The sequence below is a fragment of the Ambystoma mexicanum genome, chromosome 9, assembly GCF_040938575.1.
Source record: "Ambystoma mexicanum isolate Mex_15411 chromosome 9, UKY_AmexF1_1, whole genome shotgun sequence".
NCBI lineage: Eukaryota > Metazoa > Chordata > Amphibia > Caudata > Ambystomatidae > Ambystoma > Ambystoma mexicanum.
This window is the reverse complement of record NC_090931.1, coordinates 1,086,671,461-1,086,698,926: the sequence shown is the minus strand read 5'-3', so window position 1 is coordinate 1,086,698,926 and position 27,466 is coordinate 1,086,671,461. Positions and strand designations below refer to the sequence as shown.

General features: G+C 42.6%; 1 protein-coding gene across 9 annotated transcripts in view; it reads left to right on the top strand.

Moving 5' to 3' along the window:
- GPD2 (glycerol-3-phosphate dehydrogenase 2) overlaps window positions 1-17,960 on the top strand; it is a 2,458,594-nt gene extending 2,440,634 nt beyond the window's left edge. For all 9 annotated transcript variants that reach the window (XM_069616409.1, XM_069616412.1, XM_069616410.1 and 6 more), the window contains one exon: window positions 15,253-17,960. In XM_069616409.1, the coding sequence (XP_069472510.1) occupies window positions 15,253-15,259 (7 nt within the window). In that variant the 3' untranslated portion in view covers window positions 15,260-17,960. The remainder of the gene's footprint in view (window positions 1-15,252) is intronic.
- The last annotated feature ends 9,506 nt before the right edge of the window (window positions 17,961-27,466 follow it).

The following is a 27,466-nucleotide window of genomic DNA, read 5'->3' as shown; positions in this document are numbered from 1 at the left end:
ATGCATTTCGAGGTATGGATACTGACAGTTCGATGAAGCGAAATCATATGACGTGATTACATCCGCTATACTTCCTTCTTTATTAACGCAAGTACTATGTTTCAGGGAGATGAGGGAGCTTCTTCTACAAGAACATCACCCCTAGTAGTTGATGCAGATTTCTGGGTGGTGACACTTCCAACGATCGAGCAAATCGAATCATATTTAGATATCCATTATTTATTTTAGACAACTGATCATTTGTGCAGGTCTATTTAGATGAGCCGTTCACGCCTGCACAAACTTTATGTTCTTTATAACAAAATAGAAAACCATACTAATGCAATTACTGTGTTTCAGGGAGTCACTGAAGCATCATCTTCAATAATATCATCAATGCAAGTCTATGAGGAGCCCGAGGTATGGATCTTGACAGTTCCATCTAACTAGATCAACAATGCGTGAATAATTGTCGTTTGAATGTTCTACACAAAGCGTTCATTCGTGTTTTGCTATTGAGATGTACGTGGGTATTGGTCCCCAAGTACATTTTGTGTTTTCGATATTATTATACATACTAATGAAAGTTCTATGTTTCAGGGAGTCGATGGAGCGTCAGTGCGTGATGGATGTGCTTATCAGGAAAACATAGTCGTTTCAGCGCAAGAGGAAGTGGAGACATGCACACACGAGTCGGAGCAACAGCGTCCTGATGTTGAAGTTCGAGGCAAGAACGTTTCAAAGAAAAGAAAGCAAAAGAAGGTTAGTGTCCTGGTCACTATATTATGTTGTTTTTCACTGTTAATAGTTCAATACTGTAAGTTGTGTTTAAACTGAACACCCCTTTTCCAATCTGTCCTCTAGTTGCGAGTGGGTGTACGAACTAGATCTACACAGACAGTGAAGCGAACGAGAGATGTTGCTTGTCAAACCTTTTGGCAGGGACTTGAGACTGGAGAAGCATCGTGCCAATGGGAAGAATATGAAGTGATTGACAACGGAGCTATACCACCACCAGCCATTGATAGTGAATGTCCTCCTGGTAGTTCGTATGCAGTCGGAGATCAATTCACAGAATCCACACCCGCAAAAACTAAGACCGCGAGAAAGTTGAAGAAATTGTTTTATTCACCCATCGCCGGAGAAGGAACAGATGTTGCAATGGAAGAGAATGAAGTAGACGACAATGAAACACCATCAATATCACTGAACATAGCGGAAGACGATATCGGAGATTCTACCTTTCATGTGAGTGACATGTCCTCAACGTTACAGGCCGAACCAGCTGGGATGCAGAGTGACAGTATAAGGAAAGAGGCCAAATTCATTGTATTCGATAGTTGTTTGATTGATATTATTATTCGGATTAAATGTGGGCATTTGGTAGGTGGGGAAGTATGTGGGGAGCCATTGATTAATGTGACTCGTGCAATTCGAGGCACTAACCTTAAAATACATGCCACCTGTACAAAATATCATCCTTTCACATGGTCTGCACAACCTATGCTGGGACAACTGCCAGCAGGCAATCTACTTTGTGCAGCGGCTGCACTTTTTAGTGGTTCAAGTTTTAAAAAATTAGAGTCTTTCTTTCAGTTTGTGGGAATCCATTTCATTGCGAAAATTCAGTTCTACAAATACCAAACCGATTATCTATTTCCAGCCATTAGCGAAGCTTGGAGAATGGAAAAAATGTCTATTGATAGTACATTCGCAGGCAAACGGTTCAGGCTAGCCGGTGATGGACAGTGCGACAGCCCAGGATTTTCAGCCAAGTACTGCACCTACCACTTTCAGGACATGGAAAGTAAGAAAATTGTGAGTTCGGTGGTCGTGCAGGTGTCACAAAGTACATCCTCAGTGGCCATGGAGAAAGTTGGCTTTGTAGCATCATTGCAAGAACTACAATCGCGGGGAATGGTGATCGACCTGATAGCCACGGACAGACACGTTTCAATTGCCAAGACAATGAGAGAACAGTACAAAAATATAAATCACCAATTTGACGTTTGGCATCTTGCAAAATCAATCAATAAAAAATTGTCGGCTGCAGGTAAAAAAAAAGAATTGCAAGGTATTTCACAGTGGTCCAAGTCAATCAGCAACCATCTTTGGTGGAGCTCAAAAACATGTGGAGGGTCGTTGGAAATTCTACTGGAAAAATGGCGGTCAGTAATGCCACACTGTACAAACGTTCACCGATGGAACACGAACCAACATTTCCACAATTGTGAACATGGCCATTTGTCCACAGAGGAGGCACGGAAGAAGAAGTGGTTGATTCCTTCATCACCCACTCACAAAGCCATTGAAAAGATTGTATTTGATAAAACTATAACAAAAGCTTTGAGGGGACTCACGGAATTCTGCCACACAGGAGATTTGGAGGTGTTCCACAATATGTGCCTCAAGTACAGGCCAAAACGATTGCATTTTGGCATGGAGGGCATGATAAATCGGACTCTTTTAGCGGTCTTGGCACATAACCATAATGTTGGCCGTCAACAAAGTAGGACGACCGGAACTTTAGGGACGCTTCGCTACAATAAGGCCTTCACTAAAAGAAGTAAACAATGGGTGATCAAACCAGTGTTTGAGGATATGCAATATGAGTTTATTGAGAAACTTATTGTTGACGTCCTAGATAGGCACATAAATGGAGTTGTGAACGAACCTGTGCAGGGGACAACTGCATTGCCACCCAACATTGCCTCTGTTCCATGTCCACCTAAAGAAGAACTCATTGAGAAATACACATCACGGTTTAAATGATTGTAATTTGATTGTCTGTTCTCTCGAGTCTCCTCATGTCGCAGGCCCATTGAATATGTGTATCTATCCAACCTTGTTCATTTGCGCATTAAATTAAACCAAACAGTAATATAAATCATTTTTCAAAAAATATATAATGTCTCCGTATTTATGGTTCTGTGGGGCTGCAAAGCACGCAGACAAAATGCAAAGATGGAGTGTAAATTTCAAGTCCTGTGAGAATGCCTTACACTGAATGTAGCTAACTAGGAATGTGTGCTCGTTCAAAGTGAAGGTCAGCTGCTTTGATTTTTTCTCGGGTGCCAGAATGGCCCACGACTCAGTATAAGGTTCTATTGTATTTTGACCTTGACAGGCCGGGACCACGTAAGAAACGATAATGAATATAATTTCAGAAATGAAAGCCATTTAATGTTCGTTCATTAGAAGAAATAACGTCGGCATAGAAGGAGTGGTATTTCGGGGCTGCCCTACGCACAGACACAATGGAAAATGCAAATATAATGTAAGTAACTCTTTAGATGAGTTTATACCGCAATTTAATTACTATACAGTAGCTTTAAAGACGGGTTAAGTTGTACTTGTTCGTTCTATGTGGCATATTGTTTTGTACCGCGCACTATCTTGGGGAGAACCGTCTACTTTTACGGAAGCACCTCAAAACCTTTGCTTCTGCTTTCTCTCTCCCTCTCCCCTGCTACAACTGGTCCACTGTCTGCGATCTCGGTCCTGGGCCCTTCCACTCTCCACCTGCACTCCCTGTCAACCCCTGCACTGAGGGACTGTCTCAGTATCCTACAGCCCCCCCTTGACGTTTAAAACCCAGTTGCACTGTCCTAGCTATGAAATAATTTCCCGAATATATAAAATGAATAATTTTAATAAAGATCTGATGGTGAGACTAATTTCATTGTTTATGTTTTTCAAACAGGTACATCATGCATTACTGCATGTGTCACGAGTACCAGACACCGGCGGACGGCTTTTTTAACCGCCAGTTGCTTCTCCGCGTGACCAACGTTACCACCCTGACCATTTTATGGGACGATCGCCAAGTACAAGTATGCCCTTACGCGGTACTAACGGCTAGATGCAACATACAGACCGTTGTGGTGGCCTAGTGCCTCGTTGTTGGAACAGCCATGCGATTATCAGTGCGACCGAAGAGCTTATTTTATCGTAAACCAACACCCTGTTTACTGCACACGAACATCGCTTGCCTCAAGACGAACTATTTTGGATCGAGAGCAAATAAAAATGAAAATCGCTGAATATTCTCTAAACATTTGATGTCAAATAAATGTACTTTACCAAATTTACAATCTTGCGGTTTGATTTAAAAGTACAGTTTCATATTGCGAATTGTGGCGCGCTGTGTTGTGTGAGCTGATCTGTGTTGATTTCCGGGTTCTGTGTGGATTCGCGTAGAAGACGCCTGGGCGCGTTTGCCTACGCAGCACAGTCACGTCACGGATAGAGGCGGGGAATATGAATGTTTTGATAAAGTCTGTTTTAGGGGCGGGGGATTTGATTTAGTGCCGCAAAAGCAGGTGAGCCAGGGCGATGCGGCAAGTGATAGGATTATCAGAAAATGGCGGCTGATTTCGAGTGCGTTAATGGACGAAAAATCGGGTAAGGTCCATAGGAAAGTTTTCTACGATCTACCGAGTTATGCTTAAAAACACATGGCCGAACCGTAGGGACAATAAAAAAAAAGTCCCGGAACTCTCCTTTAATTGTTTTATTATTAGTTAATCCCATCTCATTGGGTAACTGAGAGTGTTCTAATATAGGGGTTGGTGTTTTTCCTTTTGGGTTTGGACCTTGATATAAGGCAGAATCATAACATCTAGAAGATGTGTGTTAACTTCCCAATCTCTGAGTGTACCATTTTCATGTTTATAATAAGGACCTTTACACCTGGTACTTTGGGTAATTCAGGGAGAGGGAATCATACAGTGACAACATGCCATTAGATAGTTAGGCATCACTGAAATCTCATCCTCAGAAGAGGATAAATAGTGTGTCTCTCCTAACGGAGTCACTACTTCCCCTGACAGCTGTCTCCTCCCATGTGATCCTACCTTATGATACCACCCCCAGGGTTAGGATCAGGTAGCAGCTGCCATCCCCTGGCCACATGGGAGGAGACATTAGGCTGTGGTTTAGTGATGACTCTGCAGGATTCATCACACTACCTAATTGCATCTCTCTATTCTCAGTCTCATACACCACACTACTGCTCCTTTCACAATCCTTGTGTTCCCCGCCCCATGCCACCTCTTGTGAGGAATTTTCATCTGGCAAGGCTGCAAAGTCGTGGCTTTTTTGATTCCATCTCCAAAAGGGTAATCTGCTAACCAGATTCCCCTTTTTGTCAACTCCATGGCAAACGCATACTGTACGTGTGCCTTGCTGCATCAGTAGCCTGATTCGCAGCACCTGCTCTACTCCTGGCTTAGAGCCGGTTCAAAGGTCAAACGATGCCCACTAAACAGCCACAATGACAGCTAAGTCTCTGCATGCAGCACAGGGGCAGCATTTAAGATAAGCCCCCTAATACCAAAGCTATGATGATCAAAAGTAACGCATGCTGGTGGCAGGGTTCACTCTAAAATAAAGCTGTGCCTGGGTTTAGGCACAGTGCAGGGCATTACTTGTGAGCATGGCTGCAAGATCCCAATTGTTATCACGCATATGTTAGCTCCTGTGGGTCAGCTTTGCTGTGAAGGGTAATGTGTATTCTGGTCAGTTGGGTGGAGACTGCCAAGTGGCAGTTCAGGAACCTGGGTCTCTTCTTCTCTTTGTGAGGGTCGGTAACACCCTCCACCAGAGACAGCAGCACAGCTAGCAGCTGTCCTGGGCCCAGGCATCAAAGAAGCACACCCATTCAAAAGGAGTAACCTAACACTAGGGTGCTGCATCTATCTGGCCTTTGTTATTAGAAAGAAGGGAAGAGGAAGGGACTAGAATAGGCCGGAGTGGTCTAGTCAATGGAAGGAGACTTCCACCATCTTGTTTGTCTCTGCCTCTTTTTCCTGTCCAGTCCAATTCCTCTGGAGCAAAGCACCTTGGGTGTGACATCAGAAGGGAAAAGTCCACTCCATTTGAAAGCAGGGATTGGACCACTAAGGTAGGCTAGCTTTTAGCCAATCACCTGCTGGCTTTTGCCTTTAAAATAAGGTGTCTCCCGCGCCCTCTCAGATCCTCTCAAGACACAAATGTTCACCTGCAGAGAAATCACTGGACTTCCTTTGGGAAACTTGTACTTTCCAACGCCCTCAGCCCGAGGTGAAGAAGGAGCACTCCAAAGCAGAAGAAAGATCTGTCACCTATCCACTCCCAGGGCACATCGGGAGTGACCTCTTGCTGTGGACCAAACACTGCCACTCTGCACCGGAATCTCCTAAAGCCGAGAGAGCAGATCTCAAAGGGAACCATCCTGTCCTTGAGTCTGCCTGGTTGGGCCTCACGACATTCGTAGGACTAGACCAGCCAAAGCTCCCTGTTCTACCACTCCAAACTGGTTGTCTGTGTTCACTGCACATTGAATGAGAGGGAAGGTGATGGTGCTGGCTTTTGTGCTCCTCCACCAATCCAAACTATTGCTTGAACTTCGAACCAGCTTCTTGCTGCTTCGTACCGTAGCTAAGCCTGTCACATGATTGGCCCGAATCAACTGCTCGATGCCGGGAACTGATTGGAATCACTGGTGAGTCATATGGCAACTCTGACCAGGGGTTACAACCACGGCTCAACCCAGCTAGCCCTTGAACTTCAACAACCATCTCCTGCCAAATCAAACCACTGTAGCATCACTCATCGACCCCTCTTGGTGGCTAAAGACTGACTCCGCAAGATCCAACTGCAAAGCGATCTTGTGACCGCCCCTCTTGCATCATTGAGAGCCCCTGTTCGACCACACAGAGCAATAGTATGCGCTCCTACTTGGTGTCTGCATGCTGCATGCTGCAAGGACTTACACGATCCAATATGCCCGAGCTGAGGTTTATCCACTCACATCAATGTTCTACACCGGGTCTGACTCCATCAGCCCAGCAAAACTGAATCCAGGTGCTGTTGACCCGGACTGCCACCTCTGCCCACTTGGGCCTTAGAGACTGGTTAGGTCATGATCGCTCCTGTTTTCAACAACAACGTATCCATTTTGTGGCTAGTAACTTACCTAACCCTGGAACCATGCTCAAAGTGCTACATTTCTTAATGTGTTGCATTTTCTCTGTTCTTCCTTTGGGGTGGGCTTTTTGTACTCTAATTCCTATTTGTTCTGTTGAAGATGGTGTGTTTAATTAAAGTATATACATTGGTATAGAACCTTGATTGGACAATCACTTTATGGATCACTACTGGTTAACTTTCACACCCCTCTTGAAAGCAGACTTTCTTCAGCTCACCTTACCACAAAAATCGAAGGTCAATCTCTCAACTGTCTCTGTTTTACTTTTATGATTGCGTTAGGTTTTGGTTTGTAGATTTGTGAGGGCTGAGAGGGCCATTTTATCCCTACTCATCCTTGTACTCCTGCAGAGCAGAATCCAATTTGTCAAACCTCCTTTCACTCATTCTCACTATTTGCCCTCTCCACTGAAATGCACTACCCACTGGCATCAAAGTTAGCCAAACAATGGAAGTATGTAAGACCAGACTTAAACTCCACCTGTTAGCCAGTGAAGCGGAACCCCAGACCCTCTCAACACAGACCACTTACTAACCCCAGCCTACCCCACAGACCATTCCTCACTTCCCTGTAATCATTCTACATATGTATAAGAACCACATGCTCAGGCTCTAGACTGTATGGCTTACCGTATTTACGTCTGACCTTGTGTTTGTCCCCAGCATATGTCCTGCTTTACCACCATATCACCTCACTTTCGTTCACTATACATTCATCCATTCTATTTGAAGGCAATCTGCAGAGGGAACAGCTCTTTTTTCCTGTGTTCAATCCTAGGTGCATAGCTTTTGTGAAAAATGACATCCTGCTTTCTAAGTAAATTTAATATAATACCATCCTAGTCACACAATGCTCGGGGGGGCCCAACTCCCAATATACAATGAAGTTCTGAAAATTGGCTTTATCAATAGACAGTAGAGTAATCTTATTCAATGATGCCTCCTCTGTTGCTCACATGGCACAAAATACTACAATGGACTTATCCTCATCTAGCATGATGTTGTCTCCTTCAGACTAGATTTTTAATCGAATATGCACAGCACCAATGCACAGTACCAGATACATGTAGTAAAAAGGCCAGTGCTTTATTTAACAATACACCTATTACATTCTACCTTTGATGCAAAGCAGGAATTATGTTATCCACTATAGATCCTGTCTTAGTGTAAAGCAAATATGCTCTCTATTTTGTACCAAATTATATGTCTACACATGTTGGCTATCCTCGGAAGACACACATGTTGTCTGGGTATTGTGACGAAGCAACAGTAGTTGTACCGTTCCCCCCAAGGGACAGCCACCCTTTTTGAGGCTAGGTAGGTGAGCCCGCTTCAGGGTACCCTCCCTAATGGTGTAGGTAAGTGGGACTTCTCAAGTTTGACTCCCCCTTAGTGGACAAGAACTCACGTTCCTATGAGGAACTCCCTTTAATGCCCAACATATCGATGTATACGGGACTGCCTGCTGAGCAGAAGAATGTAACATCTTTATATTTGGCTGCAGGCAATGCTGAAGTGAATCTATCAGAAAGATGAAAAGACGTTGTCTGTTTAAGTCGAGACAGATATTTAACTGAGACGAGTGGCGAAAGGAGAAAAAGAGAGCCTGGTATGCAGGGGACGCCCCCTGACGTGATCGTGCCTTGGAGAGAAGGAGTAGAGCCAAGCTGCGGAACACGTGACTTTTGAAGTGGCGAGGAATGCCAAAGTGAGATGCTGGGTCGCTGGCTGAGCACGGCAATGGGGAGACTGCTGCCTGAGAAGAGAGAAGTATCCAGGAGCTGGTGGTGGCATTACCACAATCGCTCTGTGGTGGGTGTGACACCCGCTGAACAACACCAAGACCATCATAGCTGAGCTGGGACTATGAGAAGCCCCCTGGCACCCGTGTCCATAGACGGCTGCAGATAGAGGGGAGGCAGAGTACATGACTGCACCAAAAAGCCAGAACGAGAGAACTGACAACGGAGACGAATACCTGAGTGCGTGCATGAAGAGTGCAACTCGCCCCAGTCACAAAGACAAGATTCAAGGAATACAAGAGTACATCAAGTGTGTAACTCATCCTAGTCATAAAGGGCAAACACAAGGAATATGGGGAGGAAGGATAGTTCAGGGGCAACACGTTTGTCTTGGAAGCAAGACAACGCAGCGCAACACTGGTTCAAATCCCGGTCCTGTGCTTAGAAACCATTCCTCATATTAAGCGCATTATAAATGAACAATTATAATTATAATGAAGCGTGTGGATTGCCAATGGAAAGAATCATAAAGCAAATAACCCTGTGAAAAGAATAAAGAGGGACTGGAAACAATTAATCTGGGAAGGAGGGAAGAGGTCTTGTGAACAATGAGTCATAGAGTGAAGAAATCAAAATCCCAGCACAGCTTCTGAGCAATATGAGATAAAACTATCAAGAGAATCATATAATAGAAAAAAGAGAATAAAAGAGAGAACTCAGGAGTGGTTGAATCTAAAATGGGATCAAGTCCCTGTAGTTACAAACTTGTAGAACTAACAGCAGACGTGGCATGGAAACAGACAGAAGTAGATGGTGCACAAGATAAGAACAGGCACAAGTGTTTCACCAGCAAAGTGGAGGGAGACGATTAGCTAACAGCAATACATCACCCAAAGTTGTAGGGCTGAGCTAATGAGCCCGATTAAAAGCAGACAAGTACTGTAACACTTATGACAGTCTGTTTTTGGTTGTAATCCAAAGAAAAGAGGGAACATTGAGCCCTACAGGATATAGGAGAAGAGGATATTTGTTAAAAACTAGCTGTGGCTATTTAAAAGATTGTAAGGCTCTGAGCAGCATAGGAAACAACACTTTGCTGACTTTAGGGAACACATATTGTATATGAGGGTGTAGAAGGAGCAGTAGCCCCTGATGAAGTTCTATGGATGTTTATCAAATATGCGAGAACGAAACATGTTGGGCTGGGCTTTGTTAGTGAATAAATCCAGTTAGTGGGTTTTATGCATTTTGTATGAAGTTGTGTTAAACATACTAATGAGGATGTATTAGGATTTAGTACCTTTAATAGTACAGTATTTAGGATTTTAGGATTGCTTTTGGGCTGTAATTTGTAGCACTTTTCCGAATGTTTGTTATACATTTGGTTTTGTGACTGTCTCTCTGTTGAACCTTTAGATACAATGGTGTTCTAATACCTGTCTAATTAAATGTCTAATTTAATCATTTTTATAATTAAATTGATATGAGCTTAACAAATGTTTACAGTATCCTATTTTTAGCAGTCCAGACAGATTTCTAGGTTCTAAAACCATGCAAAGAAGTGCCTTAATACTGACATTCAGCAGTATGCTTGCTCAAGATTATGTTTCAAATGATTTTGATTCGAAATGTTCTGCCCACTTAAGTGGCAATTGGTTGCTACTTCCATGTATTCAGCAGCATGCAATGGGGTGCTTATGCCAGCTGGTTTTGTAATGTATCAGGTGTAAGCATTAAGAGGGGATGCTTGGGCCATTTCCAGACTGATCGTGAACTGGGATTTGCTCCCAGCTACAAGATATGGCTGTCTATACCACCAGCTGTTCACATGAACAGACTTCTGATTTTCCTGGGTATATCTCAACTGACATATTGGTCTGCATGACATCGGCTGTGAATTGTGCGGTTTGGACGTCTTTAATCTTGTTATAGGAAATTGTTACTGTTGGATTTGGTATCAAGCCTCACAATATTTATGTGGATTTGACCTCCAGCAATTAGTTGTAATTTCACGTGGTTCTCGCTTAATTTCTCGTGCATTTGTATCAGGACTTCTCCAGACCAGGCCACCTCGCTAGGTATTTTTATATATTGTGTTTGTACGTGTCAGTGTGTCCAAATACTCCGGAATATTTACTCAGACATGACGGCCAACTGCTCAGCATGGGCTATCTCCTGCTCTTATATATTTAACATTACCTAACAGACTCGAAGAGGGTTAGGTGTCACTGAGTCTTTGTAGTGTTGTTGCATGGATTAGGAATGTAATCCAATCAGGTTAATACGATTATTGAGTATCATGTATTCACACCAGTACTGCTATTCTTACTGCTCAGGTTCTTCTAAGGCAAGTAAGCGTTTTAGTTACCACTCCAACATGGCAGAGAGTGGTACCCTAACGGCCGGCTTCCATTTTACATGCAGGTTTTGTGTGCATGTAGTTAGTAGCCAGATATGTAATGGTTGTAATGCATCCCTTGCCTAAAGGCGGTTTGGATTTTCTGGAAACAGCAAAATGTAAGTCACCAGTGCCCTGAGTTGTTAATAGGGCACAGGACAATATGTACGTGTTTATGCATGATAACATAGATTCTGCCCAATGTTTTAGACCAATCTCCTTATTGTCGGTTTGAATGTGTCCCCCGATTGAACAGGTAACGTTGTTGTGTCCGTTTCGGTTTATGCAAGATTTTATTTCACAATTCAAACTTACTTCTAGGGCCACAGGAATGCTTGTGAATCTATCTTGATGTAGTAGCTACTGGGAGATGTATCACAGCACTTTGAGTAATGCTGAACTGTGGATAGCACTGAAAGCAGATGGCGAGCATAGAAACCAATTCCAGGAATTATCCAGGAAGACTATGCGGACACTAAGAGAGTATACCTTCTTCTAAGTTCATCTACTATAAATAACACTATAAGCACAGCCCCTGATGAATGTCTGGTACCTCGTGGACCAACAGGACAGAAACGTGTGCATGCAGAGCTTGGAAAAAATGTATTGAGTAGACCCAGGACAGTAGTAGCAGCTCTGACGTTTTTCACTTTTTTTGGAATTATAATTCTTAGTAGAAGGGTGTCATTGTATGTCATATATATATTTTTGTAAGTGGTGGATTGATGTGTGTGTTTTAAATCATGTTAAGATTGTTAATGATGAACTCTTAATAAAAACCGTTTTGATATGTTTATATTTTGATCTCAGGTTAGGCCAATTTTTCAGGACTCTGTGCAATACATGCTCTTCCTGGCCAACTCATTTCATAAACCACCTTCCTTTTTTGAATATATCTTTCATAAGTGCCATAAGTATCTGAGTATTGCATCAATTGACTTAATTTTCAAAGAGTTAACCAAGATACCAGCTGTGAGCAGACATATGTATAAGTCTTGTGTTAAGCTCTTTTGAATTTGTAAGGTTACATATACCGCAAGCAGTCTTTTGGTGCTAGGTTTGCAAGCTACAATTAATCATCATATCCTGTGCAGATATAGGCAACAGATGGAGTGAAAAGTCAGGCCCTCTGCTCTTTCTGGAATTTGAAACGATTCCTAATATTTCTGATGTCTTTCGGAAGGGAGTGCCAGGGCATGGGGGTTTGGACAGAAAAGGCCTGGCCTCTCATGCAGGGCTTTTTGAAAGAGAGAGCTAAGTTTGAGATAACTGCTAGAGCACAGCTGATGACCAGGTATGTAGCGGGATGGACCACTCAGATAAAACCTGGGCCTAGTTCTGCAAATTCTCTGTGGATGATGCAGGCTGTTTTGAAATGGATACACGCCTCACCTGGCAACTAATGAAGTCCATGTAGCGCAGCACATGGGGGTTTGAGAGTGATGAGGAGCAGTGTTTTGCAAATGCTCCCGTCATTTGAAACTGTACCGTGGGAGTCTGGAAAAAGGAGGGGCATAACCATCTAAATACTGTATGGGAATGTTAAGAAATGAAAAAAAATGTTCTTATGATTTTGAATTTTTCATGATGTGCATAACCTATGAGTCTGGGATAGGTTACTGTCAATCAGCACTCGTGGATTTTTCACCACCAAGTAAGGCTGTGGGCTAACGCTCGTTGCCGGGGACCAGAATCTTGGCATATTTCGAAGGAAACTAATTATAAACCATTAAGATCACAGCCTTACTGTGGGTTGACTTCAATCAATTATGGCCAAACTATTGATCAATTGCCAATCAACAGTCCGCCACATGGTTGTGATGCGTGTATCATTCATTCAGGCTGAACCAAAAGGATGTTGAAGAAGAGTTGGAACAATATGGGAATTTTAGGACCGCAGAACATTGAATATCAAAACCATATGTGTTCTGTCCAGGAGGAAATATTCCATCCATCTTAGAGATGTTCTGTCTAGCCCAACCTTGTGGAGGGTGCCCATGGCAGCATTTAACACTAATTCAGTGCACTTATCAGGACAACCTCTCCCTAAGTCTGAATCAAAGATTCCATACGCCCCATAGAATGACTAAATTAGTTAGATTACAGTTTTTGATCAAAGATGTGGATGGAAGGAGAGTTTCAGAATTAGGCTTAGAGGTCCTGCATCTTTTGGCCTTTAATATTGGAGCTAAAACAGCTCTCTTTACTGCAGTAGGAATAACGGCAGATAACACTGATGTATTTAAAATGTGTGAGTTTAGCAACACAAGTTTTAATGCATGATGGGTCTGGGATCATTCAGTAGCCAAATGCTGCAGTTATGAAGTTGTCCAAAATCAGTCGTCGAGTTTGCACTGGGCTAGGATGATCCTACCGCTAAGTTCGGGAATCTTAAGCCTCACTTGCGGTGATCTGTGGAATTGCCACCCGAATTTACAATCGTGCTGACATCTGTTACAAGAGAAGTTAAATCTACCTGGTGGAAATGCTTTCGCTAGGCAGATTACTCGCATGACCTGCCGCTGCTCCAGGCAGCGAACCGTTCGCTCTGGCTGGCGGTGGCGGCTCCTCTCCAACCCTCTGCCCAAGCTTTGACAGTGCAAATGGTTGCCTTCTTCTAAGCTGCATATCTGCAGCTGTATGGATGCAATCCCTTTTGGATTTGCTGAGGGTCTTGAGGAGGTTACCACCAGGGTCAAGCTGTTTGGGATGGTAGCTTTGCTCTGCTACTGGCACTGGCTAGCCATCTCTACACGTTTCAGTAACGGGAAGAGTGGCTGGGATTTTGCCAGTGGTTTTAGCAGAAGCCTCCTTCCTCTGAACCCTAATTCGAGGCTACCCTGTCTTTCCAAATTACAACTGAGTCTATAGTCCTAGGAATGGACGCAATGATCTTGTCACAATGGTCCTGAGAATCAGACACATTCATCAAGATCTATGACCCGTACACAGTTGCCTCATGCACACACTCCAACGGCACCCCCCCTCCTATTCTATTTGATGAGAGTTTGCATATATGTTACACATTGTCCGGCACCGTCGCTATTTCAACGTCCGGAATGAAGCAAAGCGCCCTCCGCCATTGAGAAAGAAAGGTTCATAGTGTCGCTAACAAACTCAATAGCAATACCTGGCTTGATGATGCATCCATCTTTTCCCCTCGTCTATCTGCCTCTTGATCTGTCCATAAAGTGATATATGATCTCTCTCGTCGTCAATTAAGTTTACACATCAATATGACGAGTATCCAAAAGCTAATTATGTGCCTTTCTTCCAGAATACATACCAACAAGCTGTTTCTTATTCCGCAGCACAGTCAGTTCTTGCAATCTGAATATTTCTTTAAACAATGAAGAAATGGCTTACCTCAAATTAATGCACATCATGGCCTTGAAATTTAATTGGTGTGATGCTGTTCCAAGGACCTTTTTTTCCTCTAAAATAATAGGATTTTGCGTAGAATCTTAATTAAAAGTATACCTTTACAATTTTAGCGCTGTTTCAGTTCATGTTGCACTGTACTCTGATGCATGATGCTGGGGGATGGCACATATATTTACATATAGATTTCTTTCCTTCTCCCCCCACCCCCTCAAAAAGTAGTTATTTAAAATTACTCAAGACAGCTGGTAACACGCAGAAGACTGAAATATTAACACCAAGGTCTTCAGAACAATAAGAAGGAGCTGCTTATTTTTGAAATCCCATTGCAAGGCTTGGCGCAAGAACACAAATTATGTGTACATTTTAATGTGTCTATGCTTCATAATTATGCATGGTTGTGTGCTGTTATAATTGACATAAAATATAAAACAGGTCAAAGAGCGGCTATTAAACCTATTTTTCATTTTGTTGCCTGACAGCCAGATACAGCGATGCATGGTACAGCTAATAAGGGCGTCCACTGAATGCAAAGAGAGTTATATAATTTAAATCAGATTCAGACCTGCAGAATGTGTCGCCTAATTGTTTCATACATCCTCGCTAAGTATGATTGTATTAGGATGCAAGCTATTGAATGCTGAGCAAATTAAGTGAGTGAAACAGCAGTGGGCGGGAGGCAGCTACGTCATAAAAGAGTGCTAAACTAATCCACAAGACGGTGTAAAGAAGATGGCGTTTAAACTCTCTGTTGATTCCATCCATTGTGCTTTACCATTTCAGGTCATAATGGAGCCACAATGTGAAAGCCCTGCGCTCTCTTTCAACAGTTCTACAGTGATTCCGTGGACAGAATGTTCGAGAAACAGAGAACACTAACCGTCTACCTGGCAGAGGGAGATGAGGCGTGACGGACAGCGTCTCTCCTGGAGACCTATCAGTGCTGATCTTTATTGAAATGAATGTTACCACCCGCAAAAATCGTAAACGTGTGCAAGGCCAATACAATTTCTTGTGATGTTACCACATGATATGTCGTGGGGAAGTATCACATCTCTCCCATGTTAAGCTTTTAGAACATCTCAGTGAGTTATAGAGCATTTTGCGTTCTCTCTTGGATCCAATGAAAGCCATTGAGTTTAATGGTGGCCATAGCTTGTGCTACTGTGCCTTGATAACATGGAGATTTTGCACTATGACATGTTGTCTGGTAATATGTTTCCAAAATTATTATGTTTATTAGTGCTGTTCTTAATATTGTCATTTTATTGTAGTTTAGGCTTTACCTTTACTTATTTTTTTGTTGTTGAAGGATTTTGAATATGGCCTTCAAGGGTGACAGCTAGGGTGCCATTGGGATTTGTCATACTACAAACTGTTGGATCAGACTACCCCCTCAGCCATTGACGTCGGCCCCCTGCTAATGAAATATCAAAACAAGATAAAAGAAAATGCATCTTAAGATTTTGAAATGCACCTAGAGGAGCACAAATTCACAAAAGACAAGGATTTTGATTTGATTTTTAAAAAAATGTTATTAAAGTTTTTGAAGAGCATTCTAATACGGGGGGGAGGGGTCTCTTAGAGCTAAAGGAATGCCTGCCTCCCCTAGTCCGGTCTTGGACTATTGTTATCAGGGAGGCCCTACTTAATAACTCTCCACCACGTGGTCCGACTGTTCCCTGCCTTATTTATACTTCCATTGCTCTTTTTTTCTCTGCCACTTTGTCCAGGAAGTTTTTTCTACGTGTATGATATCCTGCCTCAGCGAATGCTTTTTCTGATGTTGCTTCTGTACTCTCTTCCTCCAGTTTTCTATAACAACACTTCTGAAATATGCTAGCCAGACAATGTCAATGGCTCAGCCACGCCCTCCCTTTCTGTCCTATGCCCCAGTATTTACATTAGGAGTTTGTAACCTTTGTTACGCCAGATGTTTTGGACTACGATTTCCACAATCCCTCACCATTGACTATGCTGGCGAGGGCTGATGGGAGTTGTACTCCAAAATATCTGGCGAGCCAATGGTTGCAGACCCCTGTTGTACATGTCCACGAGGACAATATTGAGGCACTCTTTGCTGGACATTTTATCGAAACCATGGAACCTTTGTGTAGCTTTATTATCAAGAACTGGATTCAGTAGTCATGCTGCCTCATGTACTCCACAGCTAGCTAGGTAGGTTTGTGATACACACATCTTCTTACAAACATATGTACTGTGATGAAGTCCACTGCCACAATCAGGAGGCTAGGAACGTGGGCTGAATCTCCTGATGTTAGCCTGCATTCCAAGCTGCCTGGTGGCCGCTTCCCCCTACCCACATCTTCCCCCTACCCCTAGGCCCCTTTTTAACTAATCCCCCTCCCCACTTACCTAATTACAGTGGTGGTACTCGGTGCTGCTGCTAATCCTCTTCTTCATGCATGAGGTTGCCATGGAAAAGGAAGAGGGGCTCCTTACGGGGCCCCGCCTTTCCTTTCCATGGTGGCCATCTTTGAACAGTCTTTTTGTTCCATGAACGGGATGCCACGAGGTGTCCCGTTCACAGAACGAAAATACTTTAAATCAGCCCCGTCCCAGCCCATGGGACGGATGCTAATGGCTTTAACCATCCATTCAAAGGACTGAAATGGGTGGTAGCATCCCGAGCCTGAGTTAAAGGTCCAAGCGAACCCCTTGGAGCGGGTGGTTAACGCCATATTATGCACGTAACACAACTACAGGAACCATCACAAATTACAAACCTGATATGCAAGAACTGATATGGTTCATCATATGAACCCACACTTGAAGTTTAAATACTAGCCTACAAACCAATCCTCATGTCCATATTGCTCAAACATACCATAGCAGACACCCTAGAGTACACCCAGGATACATCCCAATGGACTAGTGCTAAAAACACCTAGAAACGAACCTGCATCAGAGCCCTTCTCTTTATGATCTGCATGTAATAAACAGAATAGCAAACACATCTTGTACTGCTCCTTCAGCTTCTACCAACCAAATCCAACCTACCTGCAGCCACCCCAACGCACCAAGAGACCATAACAATTGTAGCAGTAGCACTACATAAAACCCAATGCCAAAACATGACAAAGAATTTGGTTTTTAGTGGTCAATCAGAATGTTAACAATGTACTCATGTGAGCACAGCTAAGCATGTACTATTGTTTGGTGTGCAGTGCCTTAATGCTGTTCAGTAGAACAACATGCCCTTTGCATATGTATTAATTGCTAAATATGTGAGTTTGGTGAAAAAAATAAAGAATGGCTCATCAGTTCCACTCTCTATCCCACTGCCTTCTACCGATTTACCTCTTTAGGCAACACAACTCGAGGTTCAAACAAAACTATATGATCGGGGTTAGTTGTAAAATAGGTCACTATTGATTGCTTTGTAAAATCGCATCCGAAAACAAGGATGATTTAGGAGAGAAAAACATGCTCCCAATAAAAAGTTGTTGATTCAATGTAGGAAGAAAGCGTTTCTTGGTTTTCTCCTGTGTCCTTTGTTCCACACTTGGTACATTGGTTATCAATATGGTGAAGAATGTTTTGAACATGTTGTGAAGACGTGTCAATATACTTGTGGGTGTTAGCAGAGTTGTGCATTTTTATAAATATTAATGTAATTAGTATTTTATTATGTGTTGATCTCGAATAATAATGTGCAATGTGAACAATTAATAAAACGTTGTTTTAAAAAGTTGATTAACGCAGGTAGCCTTAGCTCAATATATATGATTAAATTGTCTATCTGAATCTAACGCGGATCGTATAGTTTTGTTTGAATGTGCAGGCACCTGAGAGATCAGGGTTAATACCAGGGTTCCGTGTCATTTCGCTGACAGTCATCTGTAGGACTGCCTTTTTTACGTGGACACCATTACGAAAATGTTCTCCACATTTTTTGTGGGGGGTACCCCCATCCCCCACCTATTTTTTTTTTTACTATTCCCGACCCCCAACTCCTTATCTGCCCTTTCCCACCCCACAAAATTTCGCTGACTTTTTCGTAATTATGTACACGTAGAAAAGGCAGTCGTAAAAATGCCTGTCGATGAAACAACGGTATACCAATACCAGGTACCCCTTTGTTTAGAACAGGGGTCTTCATCCTGGGGCTGTCCAGTTGCTTTGGGCTGCATCTCCCATCACCCCTCACCATTAACTATGCTGGCTTGGGCTGATGGAAGTTCTGGTTAAAAACATCTGTACAGCCAAAGGTTGGAGACCCCCGGTTTAGAACAACATTCAGAGGTGACAGTCGAATTTTGCTGATAGAGCGTGAAATAAACAAACTCCACTCCTCAGCAAAGATTTGTGCATTTTTATAAACCTTTGACTATCTACTGGGTGTCTCAAAACAACCGATTTCCAAAGTGCCTTACCATTGTGGACTGTTCTACAAACCAACGTAAACCTGGCTTGGTGACATAGAATCTGTATATGGGGAACACATTATACATCGCATTGACCAATCGGACTTGGACTTTGAATTCAGTTCTTGACATTCTCTATATGGTACCCCATTCAGAGTAACATGTGAGTAATTTAGGAAGCTTGCACATAAACTGCTCTAAGTATCAATTGAAATTTCCTGAACAAACTCCTTTGTTACATGCAGTCCAGGAAGTACGAGGCTGGAAAATCTGCTCCTGGCCACTGAGGAACGTTGGCAGGGAAATGTCGATCCATTTCCGGGTTAGTTTGCTTTCTGTAGGCCTGAAAGGGTTAAATTAAGGGTCATTATTTCTGAATGAGTATCATCTTTACTCGAGAGAGGAGACGTAAAGGTGGGGTTAGGAGGTTGCAGCAGGTGAACGTCCTCATTTGGCTGCCAAGCAACATGTTTGGCACTATGCCCAACACCAATATAAATGAATAAAGTAGCCGAGGCCTAATGAATCCAACTCGAAAGACAGCACCGGGGAAACCTATGGATGGATTAGAGGGAAGAGTCGAGGTCAGAAACCAAATCATATCGCATGCAGAGGGAAGTGGACTTGAATAATGCTTGCTGTGTCTGAGCCCCAGGCAAACACAATGCTGCTCCTTTCACTTTCTCGATTTCAGACCAGGAAATGTTTGCATTCTCATAGTAGAACTCATGAATCACTTTGTCAAGGAGATCCAATAGATCAGTCATATAATTGATCTTAAAGCATGTCCGTATGTCTCTGGATTGCCATGACACTACATGTTGCAGCTGCTAAATGCTTCTGTCAATATCTGCAGATAACTGGGGGGTCGACTCCATCAGAACCTATGATAGGCCTTCTGAAGCGCCACAAAGCCATCTCAACACCCCTGGAGAAAATAGGAGGGTGGTGGGAGAGCACTAATGCGGCTGGTGCGTGATTGCGTTATTGGTGCCAATTAGACATCAAAAGATGACACTATATGCTGGTACAAAATACTGTAAGGGCATAACCGTTCTTGTAGTCGGTTGGCAGTGGGTGTTGAATGCAAGCAAATAAGGGGTTGCAAGCTTTAAATTAAAATGGGGGGGAGGACATTTTGTAATAATCAGAATGAAAAATGAAAATGTAAAAGTTTAGCATAAGAATTTTGCGACCTTCCAAAGCGTAGGTGGACCACAAAGTGGAGTTTGCATCACTCCTTTGCTTTTCTCCTCCGTCTTTTTCTAGCACAACGTTTTACGGCCGCGTGAGGTTTTCATGCAGTGGTAAAACAAGTGGATTCCTATGGAATCCACCTCAGATTAGAATCTGCTAATGGACAGGTGGTCTCCAAAGGATTCCATTAATAAACGCTGCTTGTAAAGTGTTATTTTTGGGGAGAGTGTACTTTTTAAAAAAGCTGTGCAACCGCACCACATGGTTGCACGGCTTTGCCTAGTATGCTAATTTCAGCAATTTACCTAGTACGTAGAGGTTTTGGTGATGGAATTTAAGGAGATCATGCCTAGTTAGTGGTTATGTAAATGCTTTATGGAGGAACACTGAATACTTTTCATAAAAGTCCATCAATTGATGGTTCAGCAATTTTAAATGCATTTGTTGTAGTTAATTAATAATATTCTGATCAAGTTAGTAGTAAGACTGAACACTCAGTGATTTTGTAAAAAAAAAACAAAACAGGGGGAGGTTTTTAATTAATGTCACAGTAAATTCACCATACAGATTTGAAGTGAAAAAGCCAAAATGACTGTCTACAAAAAAACATGAAAACAGTAAACAATGATAGTCCATTTATACAATTCGTGGCTGACGCGTTTCGGGATATTCATCCCTTCTTCTTGAGCCTATTGGGTTTGGACTGCAAAACCTAAACAGACATGAAAAACAACATTTAAACAAACATAATATACGCATGTAAAGTGCTAAACATAGTGGTCCTTATTGAACCCACATCGAATTCACATATATAGGTATATCCTAACTGGAGTAGTTCAAATGTAACTATCTGAGGTATTCATAAACGTTACTCCCCAATAAGGGGTACCCACTGTGGCCAGTGCACCAGGAACAAATCCATGTTCTATATCAGGAAATAATCAAAGGAATAGAGGTGATTACCCATCTGTGAGAAACATCTCCAAGGAGTGTGTGCCAAAAAAGTAGAGTTGCGGCATACCTTAAGTATAGTGGAGGTGAGGCGTAAGAAAACCCTCAAAGTTTGGTGAACTCGTGTTTCTCAGTTCTACCCGCCAGGCGGTGGAGAAAACCCTCGTCTCAGGCGTGCAAGATGCCTATTCAAGAGACATAAATAAAGCGGTTCTAAGAGTTTGGATATTCATTACACATGTAATTGGTCAAAAACAATTATTATATTTAAAGTTTGTACACAGAAAACGCTAACAACAAAGAAATAAAGGGACAACAGTCCCTTATGAATAGAGATGAGCAGAAATGAATTAGGTCCATAAGTGCATAACGGGCGTGAAAAAACAATGGAAGCATATGTAGAGCTCTCGCTTACCTTAGAATCTGCAAGTTAAAACGGGAGTTACACGTGCGGATGCACTGCTTGCCCGGAAATATTCATATGTCCCAAAATATCCTCGGGAACCAAAATCTAAAGTGCTCGGCTGTAAACATGAAAGAAGCAAACAATTCAGAATGCTCCCCAGTGGAAAGAGGGGATCTAATGGATCGTAGTTTGAAATAGGTAAGGCGCCATTGATATCCTGTTGTATTTACCTCTGCCAATACTGTGTGTGAGTAAAGACAGTTTACCTTGTTCACACTCTTTCGAAATTCCTTTCTGTTTCTTTAATGGTTTTGACTGAATTTAACTATAATGGAATCCACTCTAATGTACTTATTGAGTGTGATTTCTGTCTTCCACAGTGGAACAACTGTTAAAACCATATGAGTCCGGGACATGTCGACCGGCCCACTGTTTAATTTCTTATGTCCTAGAATGCGTTGCTTCTGCCTTTTAACGCATTGATAGGGAGTTGGTATTCATGCTGCTCCATTGGGGGCGTTTCCATGGTTACACCAGTGCACTTTTTAGTTTTTATAACATATAACATGTCCTGTATTTAGGTTTATTTAACATACACTAGAGCTCCCACTTGGGAGGTTTCCCACTGTGGCCATAGTACTCAGCACGTATATTCATTTAACCTAGATTATACGTAAAATAATTTATCTGGGGTCCTTTGACAACTAACATAATTAGAATTCTCTATGAGACTCATCCCGAACATACTGTCCAATCTTACAATGTGGATTATTGCTTGTTGTAATCCAACAGCATGCTCTTTTCCGTTATGCAATACACTTTCCACAATGGCGCTCATTTTAACACCAGCATTTCAGCTATGGTGCACATGAAGATTTTACTTAGTCCTTTTTTTATCTTCCCCACACACACACTCGGTTCTGGATGGGCTGGTGTCTGTGTAGATCGTTGCCAGGGAGACGCTGAGACCCTCCACAGTCCACACGAGCATCTTATCCCCCCGATCGGGAGGCGCTCGTATTTTAGTTACATTGAGCAACAGAAGCGGCTTCTGCTTTCACACGCGATCGTATAGCTTCATTGAAACTACTTGGCAGAGGTAAATACAACAGGATATCAATGGCGCCTTACCTATTTCAAACTACGATCCATTAGATCCCCTCTTTCCACTGGGGAGCATTCTGAATTGTTTGCTTCTTTCATGTTTACAGCCGAGCACTTTAGATTTTGGTTCCCGAGGATATTTTGGGACATATGAATATTTCCAGGCAAGCAGTGCATCCGCACGTGTAACTCCCGTTTTAACTTGCAGATTGTAAGGTAAGCGAGAGCTCTACATATGCTTCCATTTTTTTTTCACGCCCGTTATGCACTTATGGACCTAATTCATTTCTGCTCATCTCTATTCATAAGGGACTGTTGTCCCTTTATTTCTTTGTTGTTAGCGTTTTCTGTGAACAAACTTTAAATATAATAATTGTTTTTGACCAATTACATGTGTAATGAATATCCAAACTCTTAGAACCGCTTTATTTATGTCTCTTGTATAGGCATCTTGCACGCCTGAGACGAGGGTTTTCTCCACCGCCTGGCGGGTAGAACTGAGAAACACGAGTTCACCAAACTTTGAGGGTTTTCTTACGCCTCACCTCCACTATACTTAAGGTATGCCGCAACTCTACTTTTTTGGCACACACTCCTTGGAGATGTTTCTCACAGATGGGTAATCACCTCTATTCCTTTGATTATTTCCTGATATAGAACATGGATTTGTTCCTGGTGCACTGGCCACAGTGGGTACCCCTTATTGGGGAGTAACGTTTATGAATACCTCAGATAGTTACATTTGAACTACTCCAGTTAGGATATACCTATATATGTGAATTCGATGTGAGTTCAATAAGGACCACTATGTTTAGCACTTTACATGCGTATATTATGTTTGTTTAAATGTTGTTTTTCATGTCTGTTTAGGTTTTGCAGTCCAAACCCAATAGGCTCAAGAAGAAGGGATGAATATCCCGAAACGCGTCAGCCACGAATTGTATAAATGGACTATCATTGTTTACTGTTTTCATGTTTTTTTGTAGACAGTCATTTTGGCTTTTTCACTTCAAATCTGTATGGTGAATTTACTGTGACATTAATTAAAAACCTCCCCCTGTTTTGGTTTTTTTTTACAAAATCACTGAGTGTTCAGTCTTACTACTAACTTGATCAGAATATTATTAATTAACTACAACAAATGCATTTAAAATTGCTGAACCATCAATTGATGGACTTATGATAGAGTGCAGGGGACGGGAGGGTTCCTAATTTTGGATCCTCGTCTTTTGTTTCTACTTATATCGTTATTGTGATCCTGTGCCAGGTTCACGTTTCCTCCCCCGCACCTCAAAAAAATATGTATACTTCTAAACATTATTGAATAAATCAATCTCTAATTTTAGAATACCAGGGAGTGCTTCTACTGATCTACCCCTTTGCACAGTTTACTTTTCATAAAAGGACAAGCGCAAAACCTTGGGGGGGAACTAATTTGCAGCTAAATGGGAATACTCCCCGTTTTACTTTTTAGTGTTCCTCTCCTACTTGTACACGATTAGAATTCCATACAAGCGATCCAACTACACGCAAGTTCAAATGTTCATGGCCCCTGCATGCAATTTTCATTACATATGAAAGGACCCTGGTTGTGTCTCGGGTTTGCACATTTAAGTGATATGACCCTCCCGAAGGCCTTTTTTTAAATTAATGAAATGCTGGTTGACAATTCCGTTATGTTTGTGAAATTCTATCCCTCTAATGCAGAATGTTTTTTCTTTTCCACCAACCAATTCTATCACAATATTGATCTATCATGAAAGCACTTTATTGAGTCTGTGAAGAAATAACTTCTGCTCTGCAGGAATATAAGTATGAGTAGTGGCTAAATTGACCAATGAGCCCTTAGACTTCTACAAACCAAAATTGATCCCAATCAAAAAGGTAGAACATGTACAGCCAAGATATATATCTCTTTCTCCTTTTGTGGTAACATGGGCCAAGGTAAGGCCATACTCTCAGAGGGGTGTGAATATGATCCAGTAGCAACCCAAACAGCAAAGTATAAAAGTACAAAATAAAAGGAATCCCAATCACAGTTCTATAAAGATATATATACCTTAATTAAACACAACAACTATAAAAACACTATAGAAAACCCATGCCTGTATAGAGAGAGAGAGAGAGAGAGAGAGAGAGAGAGAATACATTTTATTCTAAAGTAAAGTTCATTAACAACCAATAAATACAACAAACATGAAAACCCCACTTAACCCCTTAGCCTCTGTTTAGGAAAGAAAGAGAAATGCAGAATGCTATGGTGTAGCACTCTGGGTTTTCACGGAATCCGTAGAAATGACTGAATAAAAAACAAACAAATGGGATATTTATTCGAATTTCGGCTGAACGAAAATTACGAACAGCTGAAAATTATAAATAAATATCCCATTAAGTGCCATTATAGTGAACAGGGAGACCGGGGGTTAGGAGGGGTTGTCCCCCACACCCTTGTTCACTACTCATTTGACATTTGAAAACACTGAAATGGAACAATTTTGAATGCTAGAGAGTAGTCAAGAGGTCATCAACCATCTATTCTTTGGACCAATATGCAAGGTATAGTAATTATAAAATCGGCAAGGTAACAGCTACAATTTTATTGTCAATTCCTTTATAATAGAGCAGGCTTCTGCAACCTGCAGCTCTCCAGATGATTGCAACTACGACTCCCATGATCCATCCCCATTGACCAAGCTGGCTAGGGCTGACGAGAGTTGCCGTTAAAAACATGTAGAGGGCCAAGGGTTGCATACGGCTGGTAATCTGTTCTCTCACGCTCTGTGGTTGCTGGCTCCTACATTACTTGTTCTACTGTTCTCTAATAGTGAAAAGCCATGTTTACCTTACCCTACCTCACATCCACCCTGCAGACTCCATACAACACGTTCTTATGTGACCAATCTAGCAATGTCGGCACTACTCTCCCAGGAAAAGTATCTCCTCATATGGCCAGAGGAAGGCAGCTACTACCTGATCTTGACTCTGGGGGTGGTTATATAAGGGAGGACCACATGAGGGGAGATTACCCTCATGGGTGTGAAGCATACTAGCTAGGTGGAACATGGTATCCCCTTCCTTCCTTAGAGCTTGATAACTCCCCTTAATTCCCCAATACTCCATGGCATATTGTGAAGTCAAACTAGAACATCCATTAATGAATAATAATAGAGTCTTTCCGCTTCCCTGTTTGAAGCTGACTGGTAATACTGGGATGAGGAGGAGGGCTAGAGCAATGAAGATTACAGAATCGGAGAACCAAGACCCGCCCTCTAGTGGTTGGAATAGTTTGATTGGAGCCAGGACATTTAAAAACACCAAAGCCAAGAAAGATGGACCCTCGCTGCTCCTGTCAGGACATCTGATGGAGACAGGTTTTATTTATTTGCATTTTTAAAACGCTCACACAGCCCTCTGGCATTGAGGTGCTGTTACAGGAATTGTTTGTTTTAGTTGCATAGTTGTTGTTTTTTTATCTTAGTTGCGTATTTATAATGCGCTTAAATACCCAGAGGTTTCTAAGTGCCGACCCGGGGATCGAACCTGTGTTGCTTCATGTTGTCTTGCTTCCAAGGCGAGCATTTTGCCGCTGAGCTATCCTCCTGGGACACTGCTACGCAGAAGGAGGAATTCCCAGGGGACGCTGTTTGAAGAGGCTCTGAAGTGGGAGGTTTGCCGCATGAACTTTGTGAGTGGACGAAGATCGTGTCCCTCCAAGGTGTCGAAGGAACCGCATAGCAGAGGAAGTGCCAGCCAGATGGGGAGACAAGCAGCTGGGAAAGACAAAGACCGCAAAGGATGGTGAAGCTGGCGGTACAGCGGGTAAGCCCATATCGGGGAATTGGGACACCAGGGCGCTTCATGGCATTTACCGAGTACCACTGAAATAAACTTGTAGGAACTTGGTGAGCCCAGAAAGGGGAATTGGAATGTTGGAAAATTTACTAAGGAGCTATGCAGAGAATTAGACCAGGTCTGGGACCCAGTACCTGAGGGAAAACAAATATAGAATCTTGGAACTATTTAATACTGAGAGCGAAACAGATTAAGAAAGTCCTGGCAGTAGAGTATACCAGGCAGAAGAGTTGTGAGTCTGCGACTCTCACCCAAATATATAAAAGCAGATTTAGAAAGTCCTGGCAGGAGAGTATACCAGGCAGAATAATTGTGAGACAGGACCCACACCCAAGTGTGTGAAACCAAAACATTGAATTGGGTGACAGGAGAGTGTACCAGACTGAAAGAAGAGGGACTGGAACTCACACCTTTTTGTTGAACTTTTAAGAGAACTGGGAAATCAACAGGAGGGAGTTATCCTCTTGAGTGTTGTAGGGGAGGAGTGGTCCAAAAGACCCCCCCCTTGCCTACATCTCCACCCCGAGTGAGGGCCATGGCTCATCGGGCGTTCCCTCCTACCACCAGGGCCCAGGTGGTGGATGGCTCACCTGCTGAAGACATTGCCCGCACGTATTAAATTTAGCTAGGCCTGAGAAACTATTTCGTGTTTGCTAAAAGATGGTGTGAGCTCAGCGCGCTGTAGCGCGGCCCCCACCTCCGGAAAGTTTCAGTCCTCCCTGTCTCCGCAGCACCATGGTAGATCCGCTGCAAGCCCGTTCCCACGAACAAGACAGGCATGATCTAGCGTAATACATTAACAGTGTAACAGTTCACCTTCCGCAGTGTATCGCTGCTCCCACAATGACCCGGTCAGCAAGGCCTGGGCGATGGGAAGATCTGTAGAATGGTCATCTGCTGAAAGCAGACAGGTACCCAAATATGAATGTAAGAAACCACTTTTAACACATGTATCCTCTCCATACAACCACTCTTACTAAAGAAATCTGTGAAATTGTGTAATTATCGTACATGACACCAGCCGTGAAGGACCCACACCCCTGCAGGGGTGTGCAAATGTTAAAAGCATTTCCGGGGGATTATTCTTCATAAGTATCAC